Raw genomic sequence first — 24,559 nt, 5'->3', positions numbered from 1 at the left:
TCAATTTCGCGACCTCCCCATTATAAGTCAATGGGGGAAAAATCAACTCCCTGTTTTTACCACTAAAACGGGTCGGAATGTCCCCATATACCATACATGACTTCATATACGATCAACCTTCACTACCTTGAGGTCTGTTTTGCTGTTGGGCAGCTGTGAGGTCATGTGACGTCATCAAAGGTCACCAAAGGTTTTTGGCCAATAACTCCGTACAGGAACAAGATACAGACGCGTGGATGGTCTCATTGTGTTCAGCTCGTCAAGACGCATCGAATGATATACATGATGACCTCGAGGTCACGTGACCTGAGGTCAACCTTTGACCTTGACCTTTCGAGGTCAACATATATATTATTCGATGCGGATTGACGAGAGGATCACGATGATGCCCTTAGCTTGTTCCTATCTTGACTAATTCGAAAGTTATTCGAGAAAAACTCTCTCCATATCTAGCGCCGCCATTTTGACTTTTTCGACCCCTGTGACGTCATCTTTGACCTGACCTGAAAATGACCTTAGTAAAAATTGTAGATCTTGGCCGTGCGTATCCGATGCCGTTTACCGCTTGTCGCTATCTTGCTTCGTTCTCGAGATCTCAGGGGGGGGGGGGCCGAATCGGCCCCCCCCCCGCCAGTTTCTTGTCCCGGCGGAGCCCGCCAGGAATAGGGTTAATGGTTTCATAACTGAGACATTGGTTCCTTGTGACCATATTCGAGCAAAACGTGTACGCTTAACGTTGCACTCTATCTCGCTCCTTTCTGCAACAAAATAAATGGCATGTAGTTACAGTTAGAGCATCAGATACCGTGTTCCCGAGAACGCTTCCAAGTTCCATCAAACCCATTTCATTTAAACTGAATCGTTGAGAGCGCTTCGCTCTGGACTCACCCTGTCGTAGAGCGCAAATACTCGTTCGATGTCATCTCGGGTGAGTTTGGAGGCTCCCTGACAATTGGAAAATGTCAGTCATGCGGCTCAGATAAGGGGCTCAACGGGAAATGGGGTCAGTTATAAGATTTATTAAAATAAAAAAGCTGCAGACAAACACCTTAGGCTGAACGTGAACACACTGAACAATAACCAAAGGACATTCGTATTTCTTTACACCATCCATTTCTTGTCCTTTATACCGGACGGAACTCAGCCGTTTATTTATATCGCCCTTGATAAAGCATATTCACACTGCAGCGGAAAGATTGCGCTTACCAACCACTGGAAACACCAGACATGATTTAACCCGTTGTTTATATCTCATCCGAACTCATGGAGTATTTCATTTTCTAAAAGTGATTCTATTTTGGCCATTGCTTAAATTTGGTTCGTCATTCGTGACTACCAAAAAGTACCAAAAGTGACACCTCACCTACATGCGAATACTCGGGTTCTGCAATTTAAACGGATATTGGCACAAACAAACATTAACATGCACACGAATGACTACATACATGCATACATATAGGTACACATACAGCTGCAGATGCATTGGTATGAGGATACCACGCTAAGCGTACCGTTTACTCGAGCATTGTTTCAACCTCGTCCGTCTTTTTGTACGAATAGTTTGTCCGGAGCTGTTCTTTCTCTTATCAATGACCTTAACACAGATGAAATGTGTATTAAATGTATCTTCTTCCGCGTTATTTGTCTTATAGGGGAAGTTGGGGCAATGCCGGAGTTGGGGCAAAGCCGAAATTCGAGATATTTCGAAAACTGTACGACATGAATGCCACCTGTCAGTGATGCTCTGAATCTTAAGTAACTACAATTATCGCATGTTTGTTACGAGTCGTCATTCGGAAAACTTCGGCTGTGAGGGCGCCAAGAGCGTTTTCAAGGTACGTTTCCCTTGTACTACATGCGCCTTTGAAGTTGCATTTGTTACTCATTATGCCATAGGCGTAGGAACAGGGGGGGGGGGGGGCAGGTGGGCAAGTGCCCACCCACTTTTCGAGGTGGGGGGGCCAACCATGTCTTTTGGCCCACCCACTTTTTACTCGAGGCCCCTCGTCTCGATATGAGAGGACGTCGTAACCTTCCAGAATAAACAAACTCGGTAAAAATAAGTTCCACGAATCCCCACGCACGGACTCCAAGGGGCCGTGATGGATCCAAGGAGGCCCCCTGTTCATACTTGTCAGTCGAAGCCCCTGAGACTGATGGCCTGAGAGGCCCTAGTGGATCTGAGGAGGCCCCAATGTCCACACTGGTCTGGGGAGGCCCCTGACACTGGCGGTCTGGGAGGCCCCTCTATCCACATTAGTCAAAGGTCTGAGACTGGTGGTCTGGGAGGCCCCTCCATCCACACTAGTCAGAATAGGCCCCTGACACTGGCGGTCTAGCCGAGGCCCCCTACCCTCACTAGTCAGAGGAGGCCCCTCTATCCTCAATAGTCAGAAGAGGCCTATCCATCTACACTGTAGTCAGAGGAGGCCCCTGAGACTGATGACCTGAGAGGCCCTTGTAATCACACCAGGCAGAAGAGGCCCCTGAGACTGATGGTATGAGAGGCCCTCATATTCACACCAGTCAGAAGAGGCCCCCGAGGCTGATGGCTGTGAGGCCCTTCTGTTCATATAACTGGCCACTGGAGGCCCCTGAAACCGGTGGTCTGGGAGGGCCCTCTATCCAAACTAGTCAGAAGAGGCCCCTGAGACCGATGGTCTGAGAGGCTCTTATGTTCATACTGGCCACAAGAGGCCCCTGAGACTGATAGTCAGAGAGGTCCACTCCTAATGAATCTGAGGGGGCCAGCTATCCACATTTACACTTTTCGAGGGAGGCCCCCGAGATTGATGGTCTGAGAGGCCCTTTTATTTATACTGTCCACAGGAGCCCCCTGAGATTTATGGTCTAAGAGGCTCTTCTATTTATACTAACCAGAAGAGGCCCCTAGGACTGATGGTCTAACAGGCCCTTCTATTTATACTAGCCAGAGGAGGCCCATGATACTGATTGTCTGAGAGGCCCTTCTATTCAAACTAGGCAGATGAGGCCCCTGAGAATGACAGTCCGAAGAGCCATGCGGCGGGAACTGGCCGTGGCCATATTTCGGCTCGGTAAGGGCCCCACAGAGCTCATGAGAGCACCTCAAGTGCTCCTAAGTAGACACGCTTATCCCCATAAGGGCGCCACGCCGGCTTCTGAAGGCTCCTTGTAGGCATCTAAAGGGCCCTTTCCGGCCTCTAACGGCTCCACCCGCCTGTGATGGCTCCACACCAGTGTTAACCCGCGCGGGGCTGGGGTCTCCAGCCGAACGCGCGGGGCTGGGGGGGGGGGTAAATTTTACCCCCCTGTTATCTCCCGAACTAATGGTCCGATTTGGAAAATTCAAACGCCAATCGAAAGATCTCATCACGAACAACTAAAAAAATGTACTTAATTTTAAGTTTGAGGTCAAGGTCAAGGTCAGGTCAAGGGTACAAATTGCAAGTTCCTACAGTATCGGCCATGCACGGTAGTTGCCGAAGAATGGAGTCATGGACTGAGACTGATCGCCCAAAACGTGTTCTTAGGCTACCAAGACAATATTCGTTGCATACAATATCATTCAGAGGTCAAGGTCAAGGTCAGGTCAGGTCAGGTCAGGTCACCAAAAACAAAATATAGAAAAGGGCATGTGCGACACATGTTTTATGGGTCATTTTACTCATAGAATTCAATAGGCACACTCAATAAGTGATATGGACCACCTCTGGATGAATTTCAGGTCGAGGTCAGGTCAAGGTCAGGTCAAGTGAGGTCAAATTTTGAAGTTGGTTGTTAAGGCCTAAAAAGGTGTCTATCTGATGCAGTTTTTCACGGCGAATCGAATGGTGCTATTTTTGTTTCCGTACGAGGTCTAGAAGTTCCAAAAAAGTCATTTTTCAAAATTTTTGTGTGTCGTGACGTCATACAATTTTGAATAACTCCCACATTTTTGAACCGATTCTTCTAAAACTTGGTATGTAGGTGCACGTAGACCACTTCTCTGACATATATTCCGTTTTTTCGATACACCCAAAATTTTGGATTTTATAGCTATTTTCCCAAAAAAGTCAGTTTTTTGAAAAATTTGGGCCAAAATCCAAAATTTTCAAAAAACCGAGATGGCCATTTGATAGACAAAGTAGAATTACGTATATCCTTTTTTGTTACGTTTTGATTCCTTTAAAAATGAAGATGTTAGCGGCGTTTGAACTTTTGCCGTTTTTGAGGCGAAAATGGCGAACATGACGTCACTAAAACGTCAATTTCTCAAAAAATTTTCTGACGGATTTCGCTCAAATTTTCAGGGAACGTGTCAAATTGATGTAAGAAAAAGTACTGAAAGTTTGGCGGCGCTGCGCGCCGCCGTTTTTGAGATATTGCAAATATTCGCGAGGGGGGGGGGGTAAAATTTACCCCCCCCCCAGCCCCGCGCGGGTTAATGAGCGCCACACAGCGGCGCCTTTGAGGGTCATACTAGTGTCTCTTAGGGCCCTATATCGGTGGCTCTGGGGGCTCCACACCGGCGCCTCTGTGGGCCACCACACCTGTGCATCTCAAGGCTCTATAGGTATATCTGAAGGACCCACACCGACACCACTGAGGGTCCCACACCAGTATCTCGGAGCTCTGAAGGCCCCACACCGGTGACTCTGAGGACTCACCGGCTCCTGAGAGCACCATGTTGATGTCTGACGGCTCCACAAGGCCACTGAAGGCACCACACAAGCTCTCACTGAGCTCTAATGTCCATGTACCGGCCTCTGAGGGATTTAAAGGGACCCTCCCACCTTCAAAAAAGTTTATGAATTGGCATGAAAGTGATGTCGCTCGGTTCAGAAACAGCGAAAACGAATATCTACCAAATTTCACCGAAAAATATTCACCGGTTTTCAAGATATTAGACTTTTACTTTTGTTTACTTTTTGGGATCTCCGCTGTTTCTAGCGACTTTATTTTAGAAGTGCGGCGTTTGCGGCAGATGTTGCGCGCAAATAGCATACCTATACCACAGCGTGCTACAAAACGTTTTAGTCAAACATTTAAAAATCGTTAGATATCTGCGCTGACGTCACACATTCAGAGGGGTATTCCTAAGCATTAGCCCCTCTGAATCAAAATGCTGCAATTTTGAAATTCAATATTTCCGATTTAAGGCATTTCTCGATGTTGTGAGTGCCGAAACCGGTAATTGTGAGCCAGGGACCCCATTTTGGCTATCTCAACTCAAATCTAATGTTAAGGCGGGAGGGTCCCTGCCAGCGCATTCATAGCTCCACACCAGCAATTGTAAGGGCTTCACACTGAAGTATCTCAGGGTTCCACACCGGTGTCTCTAAGGGCCACATACCGGCATCTCTGAGGGCCCCATACCGGCGTTTCCGAGGGTCCACATCTGGCAGGCACCCATCAGCGACTGAAGGTCCCACACTGTCGACTCCGAGAGCCCCATCTGCGTCTGGGAGCAACATGCCGTCTCTAAGAACCACAGCGGCCCCTCCGTCGAAAGATGGGCGTCTGCATGCCAAATGGGAGCGGTTCTGAGACAGTAAGGCACCTACGTGCAATAGAGGGGCGCCTATGAAGCCCATAGGGGCGCCTCAATGCGAAAGAGGGGTGCCTCTGAGGCCTACATATATGGGCGTCCACATGCAATAGAGGTCTGCGACTGCAATTGATCAATGTCATGGGGGTGCATTCATAAACAGGGTCGCCGGCATGGCAAAGAGAGGCGCCTTCAAGTGTCCATAAAAGAGAGACGCCTATGATAAGCGCACATTGTATGCGACAACGGGGCGACTGTGGGACATAGGGATGTCTCTGATGACTATACATTGGGCGCTTATATGCCTAAGAGGGCGCCTATGAAGCTAATGGGGGCACCTGGGAAACGAGGAAGACATTTGCGTAAGGGTTTTCAGGGGTCATGCGCCGTTTGCGGCAAATAGATTCTAAAAAAAAATCGGAGGGGGAATAAGTTTTAAAAATGGTGCGGACTTTCCGCACTGTTCGCTTAAGCGGTTACGCCCCTGGGTACATCTGCCCGACCTCAGAAGCTAGATTTGGAGGTCATACTTGAAAGCAGCCAGCAGGACGAGGCAAAAGTTGGAGGCCCCTGAAAATAGGAGGCCCCCTGGAAAAGGAGGCCCCTTGACAGGGTGGCCCACCCACTTTTCATGACGTTCCTACGCCCGTGCATTATGCTACCGTTTGTCTGGCCAATTCGGTCAAGTAATCTTCAGCATGTCTGCATAATGTGCTGCCTATTTGAAATTTATACAGCACGTTGAAAAGTAATGGGCCTGCAAATGAAAGTATGGCTGGCTGGGGTAATGCCGAAAACGTGCAATTACGCACGTTAAAGCACGCTACGTGGACTTTACTGCTGTAGAATAGCAACGCGTATTTTTAGTCACACAAATTACACTTTCAACCGACACAACGGCCTGTTACCTATAAGGAATGATTTACCTGGCATTTTCTTATTATATCACACAATTATAACTTCCAGTGTGCACCAAGCGTCCTCGAGATCTTAAACGCGTGTCAGCTTTGATGAATTCTGGATAAAGTTTGAGATAAAATGGCAAAATATCAATGTCGGCATTCCCCGTAGATCATTTTTCCCATTTTCGGCTTTCCCCGCAGTCCGGGGCAACGCCGAAAAAGTCACTTCTTTGATATTCTTAGTTTGTGTGCTTAACGGTATGCGAATTCATCAAATGCGCCTGGTATGTTTGAAAGGCAAACGACTGGCCTCTCGAATGACGCCAACAAGAATGGCTTATGTTGTCATACACTGTAAAAAAAGATTAGCACCCCGGTGTGCTAGTCGGATGCTGCGGTTCTGGAACAAGAGCCCTGGGTGCTTAACCTGCACTTAAAATGTTCTACATTTAGCAGTCTAAGACTCTTAGGTACTTGTCTAAGCTCCGAAATTGACAATTTGCCCGCACTTGAAGCACTTCCCTGCTTCAAGGATGCTTGGAATAGCACCAACGCACGGATGGTGCTAATCTAAGCATCAGTTTTAAGCACCATGATCAAACTTCAGAGCTGATGAAAGCACCCAAAATATGCTTCATCGATTTTGGCGGGAACATCGCATCCGTTCGGTGCTAATTGGTTTGCTTGTTCAGCATCTGGGTGCTTACGTCGTACGAAAAAAAGCAGCGAATTCAGAAAGCGCGCGGGATTCGCGACGCCATTTGCATTTGTCAAGTCAGTTGTGCGGGAGCGCTCGGCCGGGTTGGTTGGTCCATGTGCGTGCGGTCAGTGATAGAAACAGTGATGGTGTTGGTCGTTTGTAGGCGAATACGGGTATTCGTGAGTGACAATACTGAAGTGGGTGTCGTCTTAACTGAAATGAAGACCGAGTCTGAAGTCTGAAAAGGAGCATCAATGGAGGAGCTGCGTGGGAACTTTCCAGCCTTGTCGGAGTGCTAAGGTGGGCTTGCACTGACCTGCTGTCGTGCTATGAATAATAATGGATGTAATTCCACACCTTTTTAGGGTTGATAAGGCAAAGTTTTATCGACATTTTACCAGATAGGCGACAGATAACTTATGGCTAATGAAAAGAATTATAATCTTCACAGTGAAAGAGACAGTGCAGACTGCAGAATGCAGATGGCATATTTTTCCATTTATCTATTACGGGCATGGTTGACGGCAGACGTGGCTGTTTAGGGCGGCGGCCGCAGCCTGTATAGCGGCGCCGATATGTTGTGATTTATCAGCTTATGTTGTAATGCCAGGGGAGCGGCCCTGTGGCACTGTTCGCATGGACGTGCTGATATTCTGTTGTTGTTGTTGTTTTTTAATTTGTAAAAAGGTGCTTTGTGATTAAGAAGTTTACGCTTGTGCTTAAATTTAACTCTAATAACCGTCATACGTCATGTCCATTACCATAAATAAACGACAAACAACTTAACAACTAAACGTGTTTGCAGCATGAGGTAGGCTTTAAGAATCGCAATGTTCCTTTCGATTTAGCTCGGCTCGCGGCCGGCGGCTACGTCCCTCGCCGCCACTCTTCAAAATGCGTCTAAGTTTTCTCCGCTCCGAATAAAAGTCCCGGCCTCCGCCAGAGGCTCGAGAAGGTCGGTCAAGTACCCATGTGCTTAGCACGTGCTTACGCTGTAGCACCATACGGCAGTAAGCACCCACTAGGAGCTGAAAATTGAACTCGGCACATTTTTGGGTGCTAGACGCATGCTACACTGTAAAAAAAGTTAAGCACCATAGAGGTACTTTTCAATTGACTAATTTTCAGTACCCTAGCGGTGCTAAGCTAAGCATTTTATTCGTACTTAACTGAGATCTAGTTTAGTATCAAGGTGCTAATATAAGTACCCATATTTGTTTAGCACCCGTGCACTAAATGTAGTACCCTACACCTGCTAGACCAATTTTCAGTACCCTAGCGGTGCTAAACTTTAAAAGGTGCTAAGAATAGCATGCAGTTAGTACCTTCCGCACTCACATATGAACCGTTTTAGCGCTATTGTTACCCCACGACAAGTAGAATAATGCTAACGAAAGCATTGGGGCTGAAAGTAGAATATCTATACTAGGTAAAGCTGCTGCATGAAAAGTTCGCAAAAACTGCTTTCTTTAGCAGCACATACTTTCACTAGTTACTGCAAAAAGGACTAATCAATTACCAAAAAGGAAATTGTGTAAGGCCGAAAAGACGTGCAAAAAGGTTATATCCTAGATAAGTGATAACTACAAGTCTCAATGATTGTGTTTTGCATTCTGCAATATTCCCGTGTAAGTGCATCTTTCAAGCATCCAACACATTATAAAATTGAAAAATAATAATGGAACATTTATTAACACTTCATATCATCTGCATGAAAAACAAATGTAAATATATACACAAACAAACGCACGGGAAATAACGAAAGGTCGCTCATATACCTGCACACTCGCAGTGACCGACGATTAACGCGAGATCGACTGGGGGAGGCGGGGGGGGGGGGTCGTTGAACCGACGTTCCGTTCATGGCCATAAGTTCGACCTCATCCACGACCAGACGGCGTTTAGTGATAGACGGAACCGGAGACCCCGTGTTGTTGTCGTAGTTGTCCTCCATAAGTGGTAGTCGACGGAAGAACTGACCAGGCCCCATGCCTGGAGCAAAAAAAAAAAAAACTGGATCAGTTCCAAGATTTTTTTCTGTTGGGAGCTATTTTCGCAAACAACACAACTTTCCTTCAGACCAAGAAGCGCGATTTGCCAAAGTCGGAATATGAAGCACTTAAACAATAAGATAATGTCAAAAGATACAACGTGTCAGACTCACCAAAGTCGATCAACGTCGGTGTCGGTGGCATGTGTCGGTGGCAAATGCTCATGTACCACCCGGCCCCGGAGCACTTCACTTCACTTCACTGCACTGCTGCACTGCACTTCCCTCCACCTCACTGCCTCCCGGAGCAGGGGCACGCACTCCCATGCCACGCACGACGGATTCCACCGATAATAGCTGATTTAAGCTATCATTCCAGAGCTATCACTCGGTGGCATGTGCCCGGAGCACTTCACTTCACTTCATTTCACTTCATATACCGGAGCACGTGCACACACTCCCACCACGACCAACGGACTCCACTAAAATGGCGCAACACGTGGCCGGAAACAGCTGGCACGCGCATGCGCATATCGCTCTGCGCCGTCAAAACGTGCTAAAGGGCTGGTGATAAGACTCCCAGTGATTTGTAAAGCAGGGCTTAGCTACTTTCTTTGGCGCCAATTTCAAATTTGTTTCCTCTGTAAGCATGTCCGGTTCTATTGTGATACTAACGTAAGCACCATATTCAGCATTACCAACTTCTAAAACACTTAAAATGGTTCTAATTAGAAATCCAGCTTGAAAGAGCACTCACTGATGGACTGGGTACTAGCAGAAGTAGACGTTAAGCTCAGTAGAAGAATAGGTGATCTAAACTTATAATATTTGATGGGAATGTCAGCTATCATTAGCACAGTATTAGCACCATGCTTCTTTGTAAATACGTCGTAGGGTTCTTTTGACGCTAAAAGGTGCTACGAATAGCAGCCGTTAGAACCCAAAATGCTAAACTTTTTTTTACAGTGTAGGGTGCTTCGGTGCCAATGTTAGCACCCGAGCTCTTAATGAAGCACCCTTTGGGTGCGTGAATTTAGCACCAAAGCACCAAAACGGTGCTAGTGCTAGCACCTATTTAGCACATATGGCTCTTAATGAAGCACCCTTTGGGTGCGTGAATTTAGCACCAAAGCACCAAAACGGTGCTAGTGCTAGCACCTATTTAGCACCTATGGCTCTGAACTAAGCACTCTTTGGAGTGTAAGTTGAGCACCAAGATGGTGCTAATGCTAGCATCTAGGGCTCTTGAGTAAGCACCATTTGGGGCATACATTAAGCACCAACGGGGTACTGAAAATTGAACTCTGACTTATGACCCAAAGGGTGCTAATCTTTTTTTTACAGTGTACGTTGCGTGCTACAGGCGTCAGAAAAAAAGTATTCGGCGTTCCCCCAACTTCCCCTATTGTTCCATTGCCATTGGCGGATTCAGGTAGTTGGACGATAGGTATACAATACGATGCATCGGCGCTACGGGTGTGCCTATAGGGGTAACTGCATTCCAAATTTTCGCTATTTACGGACGAGTCGTGGTTGAATGCACGTCTTCTGGCTCCGTCAGTGTCCATTATATCGCAAAGCGCAGCCACTTCTGTCTTCGCCTTTCACTCCTGTCTCCTAGTGACAGTTATTTTACTGCGTTACACGGTAGCTCAGTGGGCCGGGAGGAAGGCTCCGGCCAGCCGCCTGGGTCGCGAACGATCCGACACCGGGGGGAGAGAGGGCAGAGGAGGGCAGAGGACGGTCCCTGGGCTCAGTTAGCGCCTCACTCACCGCCAGTCCCGCATCCCGCCGCGCTCGGCGACACTCTTCTGAAGCCCGTAATGTGCTCTGTCAACTACAGGATCGATGAGCCTATTAGCACGCTAAAACAAATGGTGAAGATAGCATTCGTTTTTTCAATTGCTGTGGATATTTATGGACGGACTACGTGGACTACTATCTAGACTATATACTACTTGACTATGGACCACTATGCAATAAGCGCGCGTGAGAAACTGGACCACAAAACTGACAGCTAAGCATCAGAGTCCAAGCGTCTTACCCAATCAGCATCGCCCTGAATGAGGAACAGGCGTTAATTTCAGGCGCTATCTCCTACCAGCGGCATTTTATCGTTATCATTGAGTGGCAATGGATAAGCTGCGCCTTTGGCAGCGACTGCAACGTTAAAACTGCGGTAGGTAAGTACATACATGATCTAATTTGTTATGAAAATATGGTTAGATAGGTATGTACCTTCTTGTCAATTGCAGCCTGGGGTAGGTTTTATTATCGTTTGGTAATACACTTTTAAGAATTACAATAAACATTATACGTGCACCGTGATGTGATATTTTCGCAATCTATATACAGAGAGACAACGATTGGATGGTAGACGGTAGTCACTGAATAACCTTCCATTGAATTAAAGTTGGAAGGGGGAGGGCTCTACACTAATATTTCCAGAAGTTGCTGCATAGAGAAACCAAAGCAGAAACGGGAACTTGAATGAGCAATGAGCATCACTTTCACATTATTGTAGATATCTTGGTGTCAGTACCTATAGTTACTGGCTAGCAGTAGCGGCGGAACACCTTCAATTAAAGGGGGGCACTGCCGACTTTTGGTCGCATTCTTTCCATGCAACGCCCATATAGGGCTAACGTTGAAATGCCGAAATCAAAGGGGGACACGGTGCCCCGGTGCCCTTCCCGTTCCGCCGCCTATGCTGGCTAGCCTTATTAGTGGCTTTTGACCGCGATTTTGGTCTGGCAGTTGACATCTGTGTTGGTCGACATTGGCGCCGGCCTGTTCAATTTCTGTCAGCACATGCATTGTTTATAAATGCTCGACGTCCCAGGGGATTGTCTCATGTCCCCCCGCTGCAAACTGGTTGTCGTTGGACGCAGCCACCAAGTCATCACGAATGTTCTCATTATGTAAGTAGAGAACGGTGGGATAAAAAGCTGTCTCGGAATGATATTGTTCGGTGCGCATCATCATCCGCCTGGTCCTTAGGGTGACCATCGCTGGGTGTCTATCTAATGACTGGGGAAGGAGCACTTTTTCGTTGATTGAATCTCGTTAACATTTATATTCCTAATCTCGTTTATTCCAGTAGAATTTGGAAGCAATCCATTCAGAACATAAATGGAAACGTATAAAATCATACAAGTAATGCATAAAATTGCAAAAGTAATTCTTGTTTAGAAATGGCAATACCTTTGATAGTATGAGTAAATTTTTGCAAGCGGCACAAGATGCGCAAGCTATGGCTCAGTCTTGATGCACATAAGCACCTTCCACCCTCCCTGAAGACTTGCCCACACGTTAGGTGATGTCGCTGCTCACACAGAGTCATAGTAAAAACAGCAAAGGCGAATACAGCCAGCGACGCTCAGCTCGCATTTATGTAGCTGCTAGTGCGTAAATGTGTTATATTTCCCTCGTCAGGACAGGGGGTGGGCTGATGCTCCCATCAATAAAAAAAAAACATGGCGTCATCCTCCAGAGTAGTCGGTGGAATACGAATCCGTGGCGTTTTGTTCTACTGCTCAGCATGTTGTTGGATGCACACCGGCTTATTAGCAGCAACCAAAGTAGGCTCAATAAAACCTGTCTGACTGCATCTATAAATGAACCTAAACGGTTTTCGTCACATAAGCTCAAATCTGTATGATTCGGATTGTTTAACTCGTTTTGTGCCGATTAATGCCCGGTAAAAATCTGCCTAAATAAATGGCTGCTGTCTAAATAAATGAGTTGGCTCCCAGCCAACAACAATTGAGCTTTACCTGCAAAACAAATAGCCTTAGCAAAGTTTCCGGTAAGGCAGCCACATTATGTGGACCTGAGGTCACCAGTATATGTACAGTAAAATGAGGAGCCTATGGTCAGTCAGCTCTAGCCAAGAGAAACAGGCAAATGTTCCCATCGCTTGCGTCTGATAGAGGCAAAAAACGAGAGGGTGGGGCTCGAGGGGTCGCATCAGCCCTCTCCCCATTGCTGTCGAGAATGAAACAATGTTGTCGGAATGAAGAAGATGTAAGATCATGCTACATCGTAAATTGATAAAAATACAACCAGTTCATTACCTCTCTTACCTTGAATACCGATCGGCACAGGAAATTCTCCTTTACTGGCAACAACCTGAAAAAAATACATGCATAGCTAATGACTTGTCCGCTCGTGGAACGTTCCACTGCGCAATCGTTACATATCGTCCTATACAGCCTTGGGCACAGCAAGCGCTGGTGGATATCAGGCAGGGCTCGCTCAATTTTCTGCGCATCTTAAAGGGACTATCCCACCTTTAACATGGGGTTTGAGTTGAGATAGCCAAGTTTGCGGCGAGGTTCAGAAACCACTATCTATCTAGGTTGCAACCCCCGCGGCCTCTTGGTGTTGAAGAAATTCGTTCCTTTCATTTGAAAATGGGCCTTGTACAAGGCCCTATCTTCAACATGGAGCGACCGTTAGTGTGACGTCACCTCGTTTAGTCATTCTGATTTAAATGGGTTTTTTCGTTGAAAAATCGCTTGAAACTTGGTCTGAACTTTGTTGTGGTGCCTACAGAGTAAAAAGAATCAGCTTTATGACAGTAATGTGGCCTGGGGAAGGAGTTATTTCTGGGCTGTGACGTCACATATTTGAAAGTTTGTGTTTGGAATATGGGAAGCCTAAGATGTTTAATGAAAAATAAATGCCAGAACCGTGTTCCTGGTCATCCAATCTATAAAGTCGGGCACAATTTAACTGGTTTTAACAACATTTTAGAAGGTGGGATAGTCCCTTTAACCGAAATTAGCTGACCAGACTATGCGAGCCAGAATTTGGTCACAGTGGGAAGTCGTCAGATCAAAGTGACAATCAAGCTTAGAGAGTCAGTATCCGCTTTATACGACTGCTTTATATGCCAAAAAACACGAGGTGTTTTGACTTACATGCATCTCTAAATATTGATTTATCACTGTCACATGTAACTTACTTTGCCATTTCGGAGAGCTGTAGTTTTCCGTCTTTGTTGGCGTCGAATACTTGAAGCTGTAACAGGACGACAATGAGGTCAGTTATGGAATCTCAGAGGCGCTCTTTTGTTCCGGCAATAGCAATAAAATATTTATATTATTGTGATCACATGAAATGAGAAAATGGGCATTCATTTTACTCAAATATTCAATATAAAGGCGCTAGCGGCGCATCTCTTTTATTCGAAGATGCCAAACCACGCAAATTTGCGTCATTTGTTTAACTAATAGCCCGTGATAACTAATGAAGAATTACCTATCTTAGCATAAAAGCTTCGAGCTAACATTAGTGGCGCATAACATAGGCTTCAGATTATAGGTGACGAAATTCTTTGCTTACCATGGTGTCTGTATATTCGATGAGCTTGTCTTCAGATACCTCAGTAGACTTCTTTGCTTCTTTGAGAAGATCACGGAGAAAGGCCTGCGAGCGCGATAGAAATGAACAATCAGCGGAAAAGTTGTTAACTTTGCTCTATGAGTGAAATACTCATAACCTCTTAGGAGTCTTAGGGGCCATTTATCTTAATTGATAAGGAATTTTGTGTTTAGGTTACAGTGAAAATGTATAATATAAGAATAATAAATATCAAAAGAATTCAAATTAGCCAGTGCCGGTAACTGATCATGTGAATAAAACATAAGATTAAACAAATCGAGTTAATTTTACTTGAATAAGAATGATGCGGTTGTGTCTTCATCTGCCAAATAAGGCGAGGTCGACTGCAGCTGGGGGTGCGGAAGGGATGAGAGTGTCCTGTCGCTTCACCATCGGTCACTGCCATGTCTACGGGGCCCGGAACGAAACTAAAGCCGCACTTACAGTTCAACCGGATGGTAGTGGCCAACATCGAGTGGCGCCGGCATCTCAGACTTAACACATCTGCACATCACACACTGCTCACTGCACACTGCACAGCGCACACTGCACATGACACACTGCACATCACACGCTGCACACTGCACATCACACACTGCGCAGTGCGCATCACACACTGCACATCACACACTGCACACTGCACATCGCACACTGCACACTGCACAGCGAACACTGCACATCACATATAGCACACTGCACATCACACACTGCACACTGCACAGGTGATCTAGGAATAATCGACCAAACGAACATTACACATGAGATCGAGGGTAGAAGGGTTCAAGAACTGAACAGCTGCGCACAGTACCTTCAGTTCATCCGCTTCGATGTAGCCCGAGTTATCCTTGTCATACTGGCGCCATATCTGGAAGAAATTGACAGTACTTCACTGGCGGACAGTTTTTGTTGTTTTTTTTTATTTCAACAACTTCAGCATTAGCCATTACTACACTGTCATCGATACCGTGGTCTCCTTACGTATCTTTGCTATGTTGCATATTGTTATTATTATAGTAATATAAGTTTTATATATAGGAAAGAAAGGTGTTGATTATAACCTGCAGTAGTAAAAGTAAAACCGCCTTCGAATGAAGGGTTAACTCGCATAAGAAAATGTGTTTTGGGGGCTCCTCCGAAGACAGCACGCGCTATCAGGAACGCAAGCAAAATACCTCTGTTGATTTTTGTGTTGAACGTTATGTTATATCGTATTATCCACAACATCTCTAATAGGGCTGGATCTCTAAAAGCACCCTTCGCTATTCGGTTTTATCTTCTTTTTTATCTTTTTCCTCTCACTCCTTTTAAGTGCACCGAAGCTGTAGTTTTCGGAAAAAAATTATTGACGTCATGACAAAGCATTTCTTTCAACATGCAGAAATTGTCCAGTCATGTCGATTGTCGAGGCTAGCATAGGGTGTATGTATATTACAGGGAGGCGATTACATCAGGTCTTATTAGGAACACGGCCATCAGAGCGGGTCACACGACTAGGGGTGGTGTGGTTTATCGTCATGACTATCCGACAGGCTTGTTTGTTTGGTCAGTATATATGCAGCGCAACATTAGACGCCACGGCCCATAATGCACCGGCGACCCCCCCCCCCTTTGATAACAGGTCACAGCATGATACCAACCGACGCTGGTGGTCCCGCGGCTGAGGACACAAGTGGACTAATCGGTGGGCTTAGCCCGCTACGATAAGTGCTTCTTTTCACTTTGATTTGTAGAAAACGTTCAGTTTGGATTTTTTCCATGCAGAAAATGTGGATTGTATGACTTATTCATCCAATAAATTAAAGTAAATCAAACTAAATTTATTCGAAAGCCTCTAGAAAAAAAACAAACACATTAAATCGCCCACCTTCATGAACTCAACGCTGGACTCCAGGGGGTTATCGAAACGGAAGAGCAGAAGAAAGTTCTCCTCCATGGGCAGCAGCTGAGCCAGCTGCAAACAGGTCAACGTCAGGGTCAACTGGGAGACGTGTATCCTACCTATATACTGGCACATAGCTGATAGCCGTCTCGAGGAGATCTGAGGTCACAATAGCATAGGCAGTACAGGGGACAGTGAGTAGACAACATAGCCGGGATAGCATATAACTCAGCTGAGGATCGTGACGGCATATATGTAATTATATAGACGGCACAATAACTGTATAATTTACATTTGTATAACGATGACATCAATCGGGCTTTCAGGTGTATGCATGCAGTTCAGGTGCGTCTGTCCTTATGTTGCGTTAAACGTTTGAAAGTTTTAACAGCATAAGCGCCGTTAGCATTCCTTCCATTTCCTGTGGTCCGATTTATCGACCTCACCTCTCTGATCTCAATGCGTCCGTCCTGATTGTCGTCGTACGCCTCCATGAAACATTCCTTCAGTTCAGCCAGCATGGTGTCTGAGACCACCTGAAACAACCCACTGTCTGTCACAGGAGCTCCACTAAATATCACATGGTGGACTGACACGCCGGGTACCTTCCACTTTCCCTCCGAAACGAGCTGAGAGGTTGATGTGAAGACGTCATAGACGTGGTTTTGAGACGTGATAGACGTGACACGACGACATAAAAATGACGCATCAAAATGACTACGTTCATGCAACTTATACCTAGTGGAATACGTGAAAATAAAATTCAGGAGTGTCACCATTGCGCTTTTTCCATTGGAATAATTTACACGTCATTTTTGAAGGAGGCGCCTAGCCCCCTTCATGGTAGCACTGCACCCCGTTTTTTAGGACATTTACCCATGAGCACCCCTTTGAAGTATCTCCACATGTTTTACGTACCCACAGTCGCATTTGGGCGAGGTGAATGACTCAGCTCGTTAATTCTGTGAGTTCCCCTCCCCCACTCCACAAATGACTTCTCACCAGGCACCCGTTACAGACACGAACGCCCCTTCAGAGGGGCCATTTGTGTTTCAATGTTTACACTCATGAAAACCATGCCGACCTCCGAGCATGGTAGGCCCACTCGAATGTGAATGCTCCCTTGTTGGTACAGTGACCAAATTCAAGCTGGCGTGTTCTATGTTACATCGCACTTGGCACGTCAATGTTGATTAACCCTCGCTTGGCGGGGGAGGTTGATGCAACCTCCATAAGGTTTTTCGTACGTAGCGGAAATGGCGGCGCGTAGGGCCGCCAAATTTGGCATATCCTATGGAACATCCTTTAAGCACATTTTCTGAAAATTTCCAGCTTCAGTCCTGTCAAGCCAGGTCACCAGGTCCCGAAATTGGTACGTTGCCAGGTTAAAATTTAAATAATTTAGCAATATCAGAATAACACACACAGCCTTTTTGCAAATTGCGTAAACACGGTGGACGTAGCACCACTAAATTTCTGACAATCTTTAGGGCATCTATCTGACACATGTCTCGAGCATTTTTAGTCCCAGTGACCTCAGGTAAGGTCACCAGGTCACGAAAACCCGTAAATCGTCAAATTAAGACCGAAATCACACTTATTTCACGTGTTTTAGCGAATCTTTTTAATTTATTCTTCCAAAATTCCAAATATTGACCTGAACTCACCAAACTTGTACGGACGTGAGAACTTTAGCGGGTGGAACGTCCTCCCGTGGCCGTCTGCGTTATGAAAAAGACACTGGCCGGGCGAGGGTTATTAAAGCAGATATAAAATTAATGACGGGTGATGAAATTTTAGATGTAGATAAGTGGTATTTGAAAACCACATTAAAAAATTGAAATGAGTTATCATGCTGCGCGTTTCGTTGAAATGTAGGTAGACGAATGTCACATATTTCAAACACGTCATTGTGTGATACTATTTAATTAAATTAAATAAAAGACGACAGCGGCGCAGTGTACGGCGCTATTTTCCATGGGTGTGACTGTGGACTGACCTCCGGTCCGCAGTCGGTGGCGTTGACGCTGGATACAAACTCTCGCAGAAAGCCATCCAGTTCGGTGCCCTCGATGAAACCGTTTCCTGAAACCAGATACTTTTATAAATTGCTGCCCTTGCTGCATTGATGCTCGATAAGAACGTGTTCGAGTTATGTAAAAGAGCTTGACTGTTAACCAATTCGTCAACATTAAGACGTCAATCAGAATCATTAGCTCACGCCCTGCTGGGAAAGGGGTGTTTGAACACCCCCTTGCATTTTTCGCAGATATATCAAAAATGGCGGGGTGGAACGCCGCCGTTTTTGACACACCTTATCAGACATCTTTTTGTGCACATGTGACAATTTCCGACTAAGGTCTCTCAAAATCAGGTCACCAGGTTACGTCAAGTGACCTCACCTAAAAAAAGTTTCAATACTTGCCATAGCTACACCGAGTGACGGATCACTTGAAAACGTTCAGCAATTGATAAGAGCAGCATTATGTGCGAAATTTATGCCTCGGAATTTTAATGTCGGTCACCTAAGATCATATCAATTTTGAGTCCTCCCATGATAGGCAAGTACCTAAATGGGAGAAAATTGAAGGGCGCCGCTTTTCGACGAACGTCGTCCCAAGCACTCAAAGGCTGAATTACAAGTAAACATGACACACTGAAACGGAAAATTTCACCCGTGACCCCTTTTTATGTCCCTGAGGTCATCTCGGGTCACAAATGGCACTACAGTTTTTCGCTAATAACTTTTGAAAGAGGCATGTAACACCATAGACGCGCTCGACTCGACGATACGGATCGACTGATCTGTAACTTGACCTTTTCCTGTCAGGTCATGACCTTGATCTGAGGTCAAAATTTAAAGTTGACCTATCAAGGTCAATTCATAGTTAATTCGATGCATCTCGACGAGAGGAACACGAAGCTGCTAAAAGTAAGCTCGTGCAAGTTTTGAATGAAAAGTTATTGCAGAAGCACTGTTTCCGTAAGAAGTTTATTTTGGCAGTTTTTGCTCCCCGCAGGCTAAACCGTTGACCTTAGGTCAAAGAGCGTTAAAAAGGCGTTATCGAATGCGCTTTTCCGCGACGCTGTAGCTCCATCCTTTGCTAAGCTTGACTAAGTTTGACCTGGAAATTGGCGAAATTCTGCCTCCGATGATCTCCGGTGACCTGAACTTTGAACTCACCTAAAATGTGACCGAAGTAATTTCTTTATTATTTTCTATTCCCTTTCGAACACCGTCTACAGAATGTCGCTACGTGGCCTAGGAGCCGAATTACAAGGGGGCGGGTACTCAAACACACACCCCTAGCAGGGCGTGGAAATCCAGGAGCCACAGCGGGGCGCCGGTTAATTAAAAATGAACGGTATACCTATATGGGTCTTAAAAAGCACAAATAAATAAATAAATCAGCCGAATTATCAGCCGAATGAATGAAGGATTAGACGATGACCTGACCCCAGTTCCTCTCGAGGCTTGATAAGCACGGCGAAGGTGCAGCGTGGAGGCTGCACCCTGCAGCGTGCAGTCTCAACGGCAGTGCGGCGCGTGGACGCGACGAACAGCCCCGGGCATACCGCCTGGTTCACCACACCTTTGAGGTCCTTGAGGCTCCTTGTGTTCCGTTAGGCATGTTAATGAAGGCAGCGCCCAAGCAGCCCCACAAGAATACCGATCGGGATCGATGAAGTCTAGAGAATTAATCCTTCGCGTTGAACCGCCTGTCGCAAGCGTTTCTGCAGAGCGCAAGCCCACCACAGCCAACATCGGGTATCTTAGGTGTTATAGCACTGTCCTGCGGGAAGTATTGGCACTTTTAAACACTTTCGATTCGATCTCCAGCCTGTTGTCGATGACCCTGTGAAGTTTCACCGTCTCCGTCCGATATCTCTGAGCGCCGCCGCCGCCGCCGCGCCGTCTTCAAAGAAGTGAAGACCCAGTGACCAGCTCCCCCGGGCCTCCACCGTGATTAGAATATAATGTTTTCTCTGCTCACTTTGCTAGCATCGCTTTGATAAATCGAGAGGCTTCCATCGTCTTACCGAAATTGGTTCGCAAAAATAAAATCACGGTTTCGTTTGCACTTGCTCAGAAACAACGTACGGAATGGTCTTCGAAGATTGCTATGGGATTTCGTCATTATCTGGCATATCGCAGCGGAAACTTTTTACAATCATGTGCGTACTACGGCGGCGGCACCCTTCTTCCTGACGAGGGTTGCTGCTGAGAAATTGCTGAAAAGCATCCTTCTCAGAAATGGTGTTTACCGAGGCACTTCAGATGTGCGTGTGACTTAGGGGAGAGTACCCTAATTGCGCCCGCGAGATAAATGCGTCCTCCCAAGCTCCAGAAATATTGGCACACCATAAGTACCTAGTGGTGGTTGCAAAAGTTGCCCACCTCGATCATACTTCCTTTTCCGGTGGAACCTTGGCAGAGGTAAGGCAGCATGAGCTAAAGTAACGATTTTGTTTGAATGTTGGGGTTTCTTAGCGAAAAAACATTCTTCAAAGCTGTAAAATAAGGTTTAGTGAATGGTTAGACACATGTGCTGCTAATTTTTCGGACAGATGGTTAATTTTGAATGATTTGAGCACCTCCATGCAAGAGATTGTGGCTGCGGTGAATAGGGACGCCATGTTCTGTCACACCACTACGTTTTTTCAAATGCGACCGGGGTAAATGCGCCACACCCGGGCTACTATGTTCATGAAATGGGTAACATTAATAATGATGGCTAATATTCGAAAGGCGTAGGCAGATGACAAAACCACAAACATTTTGAGGTCACTGTGCACTTCTAATAAAATTTATAAAAACAGATGGTAAATTAATGAACTAATGACACATCATACAACGCCTTACCTACTTATAACTCTTATCTTTACAGCCCATAGCTAATGCATGTATTTGTGGTGGGTGCATTTGAATTCAATTGCGCCATGGTGTGACCGCATTTTTCGAATTGCATTCGACAAAAAAAAAAGACCGTGTCTGGCTAATGAGTTGAAGTATGCGATAAATTAGTGTCTAAAAAAGGTAGGAAAAAGGTTTCTAAATATAATGTGAAAACAACTAACCTGTGCTGTCTTTGTATTCCAAGCTGAAGCCAGTTTCGCTTAACCCTATTAGTGGCAGGGGGGTTGTTTTTATCCACCCCTCAGGTTTTTTTCGGAAATATCTCCGAAACCACTAAAGCTACGATGCTGAAATTTTCTGACTTTTCCTAAAACTAAATTGGGCACATTCCCTGCAAATTTCAAGTTCATACCTTTACCAGGGGCGGCTCCAGAGCACTGGGAATTGGGGGGTCCTATTCGTGAAGCGAGTCATTTGGGGCGAAGATCACGATGCTGATGTATTATAACTGTATACACCAGTTTTACGAACATTGAATGAAAGGTATCATGTGATAACATATACAAAGTTATTGTGCATCCTCTTTTGACACGTTTTTGCTATAATAGGCGGATCCAGGCGTCCAAAAAGGGGGGTTATGTTTTACCTCCCAACATAGGTGCCCTGACACCGCCTATGCATGACCAATACAATTGTAGTCGTTTTCTCATGAGAAAATTGTAACATAACAAGACCATTGCCACCCTTTTTAGAAACAGTACCAACAAAAACCTTATTTACTATACTTTTTGTATACCCCCAATCTCAATGATCTGTATCCGCCTATGATTTTTGAAAATGCATATTTTTAGGATCCATGTGAATTCCTGGTTCATTCTCTATCGATCGGCAAAAGTTGCGTTAAGATTGGTTCAGAAACCTGGCCGTGATAAACAGTCTAAAATGTATCTGCAATTTGCCCGTTTTTACCCCCCTCTACCCCCCCCCCCCCCCTATTGACATTTTTTAATTTTTATTTTTTAGAAATGTAGATCACGTTGAGCGAAATCGAATGCCGTTTGAATTTTGAAAATCGGCCCGTTAGATCTCGAGATATCAAGGGGGGGTCGTAAACAGCCCCCCCCCCCCTGCCACTATATATACCTAGGGGTAGCCAGGAGCCTGCCACTAATAGGGTTAACGTGGCGCAATATGGCCACTCTCCCCTTATACTGTCCATAGAACTTGTTGCTTTGAAAATATTGGAATAAGCACAAACCTGCGATTCACTTTGGGGAAAGTCACTATTTCGTATAAGTGCATTACGTAAAAAAAACTACCAGGCTTCAGCATTTTTGGTCTAACAATGGATATAGGATGCATGAGTATACCTGTATGTTAGTACCTATAGATTATCAGAAAGTTCGATCAGAATCGCAAATGACCCGATGATTTCTCGAATAGTTGTAACACAGGATCATATCGTGCAGGGTAGCTGGCCAGCTTACCGTCAGCGTCATAGTGGCTCCACACCTCCATGAACTGGTTGGCCGTCAGCTTCTTCAGTTGCCGGCTCTCGGCGTCACGGAACTGGCGCATGAAGTTGTTGGCCTTGTCCAGCTTCACCCTGCTGGAGGGACTGGCGGTGGCGGCCTGGGTGCTCATTCTGCAACAGCGCAGTGCAGGGCCTTATTGCACCATCTAAATACTCCATCTGATAGGTCACGGGTTGCGAGCCAATTAATAAAAGGAAATGCTAAAATTGAGTTAAAATTCATGAACGTGACCTTATATATTTTTTTGTTTAGTGATATGACCTGAAACGACCGAGTTACTTTCACTATTATCTTTTACAACGTTTTGAACGTCGTTCACTTATTGCCGCTATCGTACACTGTAAACCAAATCTACAAGTTGGCTCCTTGTTACAAGTTTGGTTCCAATTCGCATAGGCGTCACCTTGTCGATTCACCAGCCCCAGGCTTGTTGGCTAACAAACTAACAGTTTGTCTACAAGTTTGGTTCCAATTCGCATAGGCGTCACCTTGTCGATTCACCAGCCCCAGGCTTGTTGGCCAACAAACTAACAGTTTGTCTACAAGTTTGGTTCCAATTCGCATAGGCGTCACCTTGTCGATTCACCAACCCCAGGCGTGTTGGCCAACAAACTAACAGTTTGTCTACAAGTTTGGTTCCAATTCGCATAGGCGTCACCTTGTTGAGTACTAGTCTGGGCCTTGTGAACCTACCAACTTCTGGATAGGCATAGCCGTTTCCTTGTCGGTTCAACAACCCCTGGTTTGTTGATGAACTAGCCTTTGACTGGACATTGCTAGTTTACAAATTGTCAACAAGTAAGTGTACTAACGCTCAGTTCGAACTTGTTCTTTCTTACAATCGCTTTGTTTGCGTTGATAACCTTAAGAACTTACGATTCGCGTTCGTTTTCAATTGCCACGATACTGATTCAGGAAATATTTTCTATACGGACAGGTCATTTTTTGGCTGGAAGTGGTGCACAAAATCATGACTGGCATCAGTTATTGCTCAAAGGCTTGCGCTGACAAGAAACGAAATACTGATGGGTTATATAATCGATGAATGTGTAATGGGTTCGATATTGACTTGCATCCCCGTAGTAAGATGCATGTGAGAAAATAGGCCGCGTGATGCTAAAGAAAATGAATGCGGCTGGTGATCTCGTGGAAAATGGAGTTTGAGATTCTGGAATATATAACGATCGTGTAAAAAGCATTTTACATGACTATGATAATTTAACGAACGATTAAGCATAAATACCGACTCGAGACGAACCCACTTCAGTGGTGGCAGCGGTGGGATACTCTCTCAAGATGTCCGAGCTCCCGACGATTCCACCGTTCAGCTTTGGGACTGTCCAGCAGTGGAAAAACTGGCTGGAAGACTACTGCGTATATGGACGCCTGAAGAAATGGAATGCCGAGAAACTTGTAACGAATTTACGCTTCTTCGTATCTGGTGAGGTGAAGGATTGTGTGCGCCAAGCCGCCGCCATCTCCGCGCCCGTCACACTCGAATCCGTTTCCGATGACGTCGTGAAACTGTTAGGAGGGACACCGGACCCTCTGGTAGCGACACGCCAGCTCGAGGCTGTGTGCTACAATGGTAATGTGGGACGTACCCTGTTAGCCCTCGGGGAGCTGATCCCGCTGGCTTACCCCACCATCACCGACAAGGTGCACAAGGACCAGATGACCTGGATTCACCTCCAGCGGCTTCTCCCCGCTGTGTACCAGCGTGACCTCATCAAGGACGGTGCTGACAATCTGGAGAAAGCTGTGGAACGCATCCGAGCCTTCGAACGAGCCGACCTGT

At 45.8% G+C, this 24,559-nt stretch overlaps 1 protein-coding gene across 5 annotated transcripts in view; it reads right to left on the bottom strand.

Annotated features, from left to right (window-relative positions):
• Positions 1 to 24,559, bottom strand: part of LOC122377391 (calbindin-32-like) — a 40,183-nt gene that overhangs the window by 7,321 nt on the left and 8,303 nt on the right. For 2 of the 5 annotated variants that reach the window (XM_043357350.1, XM_043357347.1), the window contains exons 2-11: positions 22,714 to 22,871; positions 18,368 to 18,453; positions 16,815 to 16,904; positions 16,354 to 16,440; positions 15,298 to 15,354; positions 14,451 to 14,534; positions 14,071 to 14,126; positions 13,187 to 13,232; positions 11,146 to 11,160; positions 889 to 945 (exon numbers count right to left, since the gene is read on the bottom strand). In XM_043357350.1, coding sequence (XP_043213285.1) covers positions 889 to 945; positions 11,146 to 11,160; positions 13,187 to 13,232; positions 14,071 to 14,126; positions 14,451 to 14,534; positions 15,298 to 15,354; positions 16,354 to 16,440; positions 16,815 to 16,904; positions 18,368 to 18,453; positions 22,714 to 22,870 — 735 coding nt within the window. In that variant the 5' untranslated portion in view covers position 22,871. Of the gene's footprint in view, positions 1 to 888; positions 946 to 11,145; positions 11,161 to 13,186; positions 13,233 to 14,070; positions 14,127 to 14,450; positions 14,535 to 15,297; positions 15,355 to 16,353; positions 16,441 to 16,814; positions 16,905 to 18,367; positions 18,454 to 22,713; positions 22,877 to 24,559 lie in introns of all 5 variants that reach the window. The other 3 variants (XM_043357351.1, XM_043357349.1, XM_043357348.1) reach the window with 2 other exon arrangements.

Source organism: Amphibalanus amphitrite, unplaced genomic scaffold, assembly GCF_019059575.1.
Source record: "Amphibalanus amphitrite isolate SeventyFive unplaced genomic scaffold, NRLGWU_Aamphi_draft 000044F_arrow, whole genome shotgun sequence".
In the NCBI taxonomy this organism is placed as follows: domain Eukaryota; kingdom Metazoa; phylum Arthropoda; class Thecostraca; order Balanomorpha; family Balanidae; genus Amphibalanus; species Amphibalanus amphitrite.
This window is presented reverse-complemented; position numbering and strand designations above follow the sequence as displayed.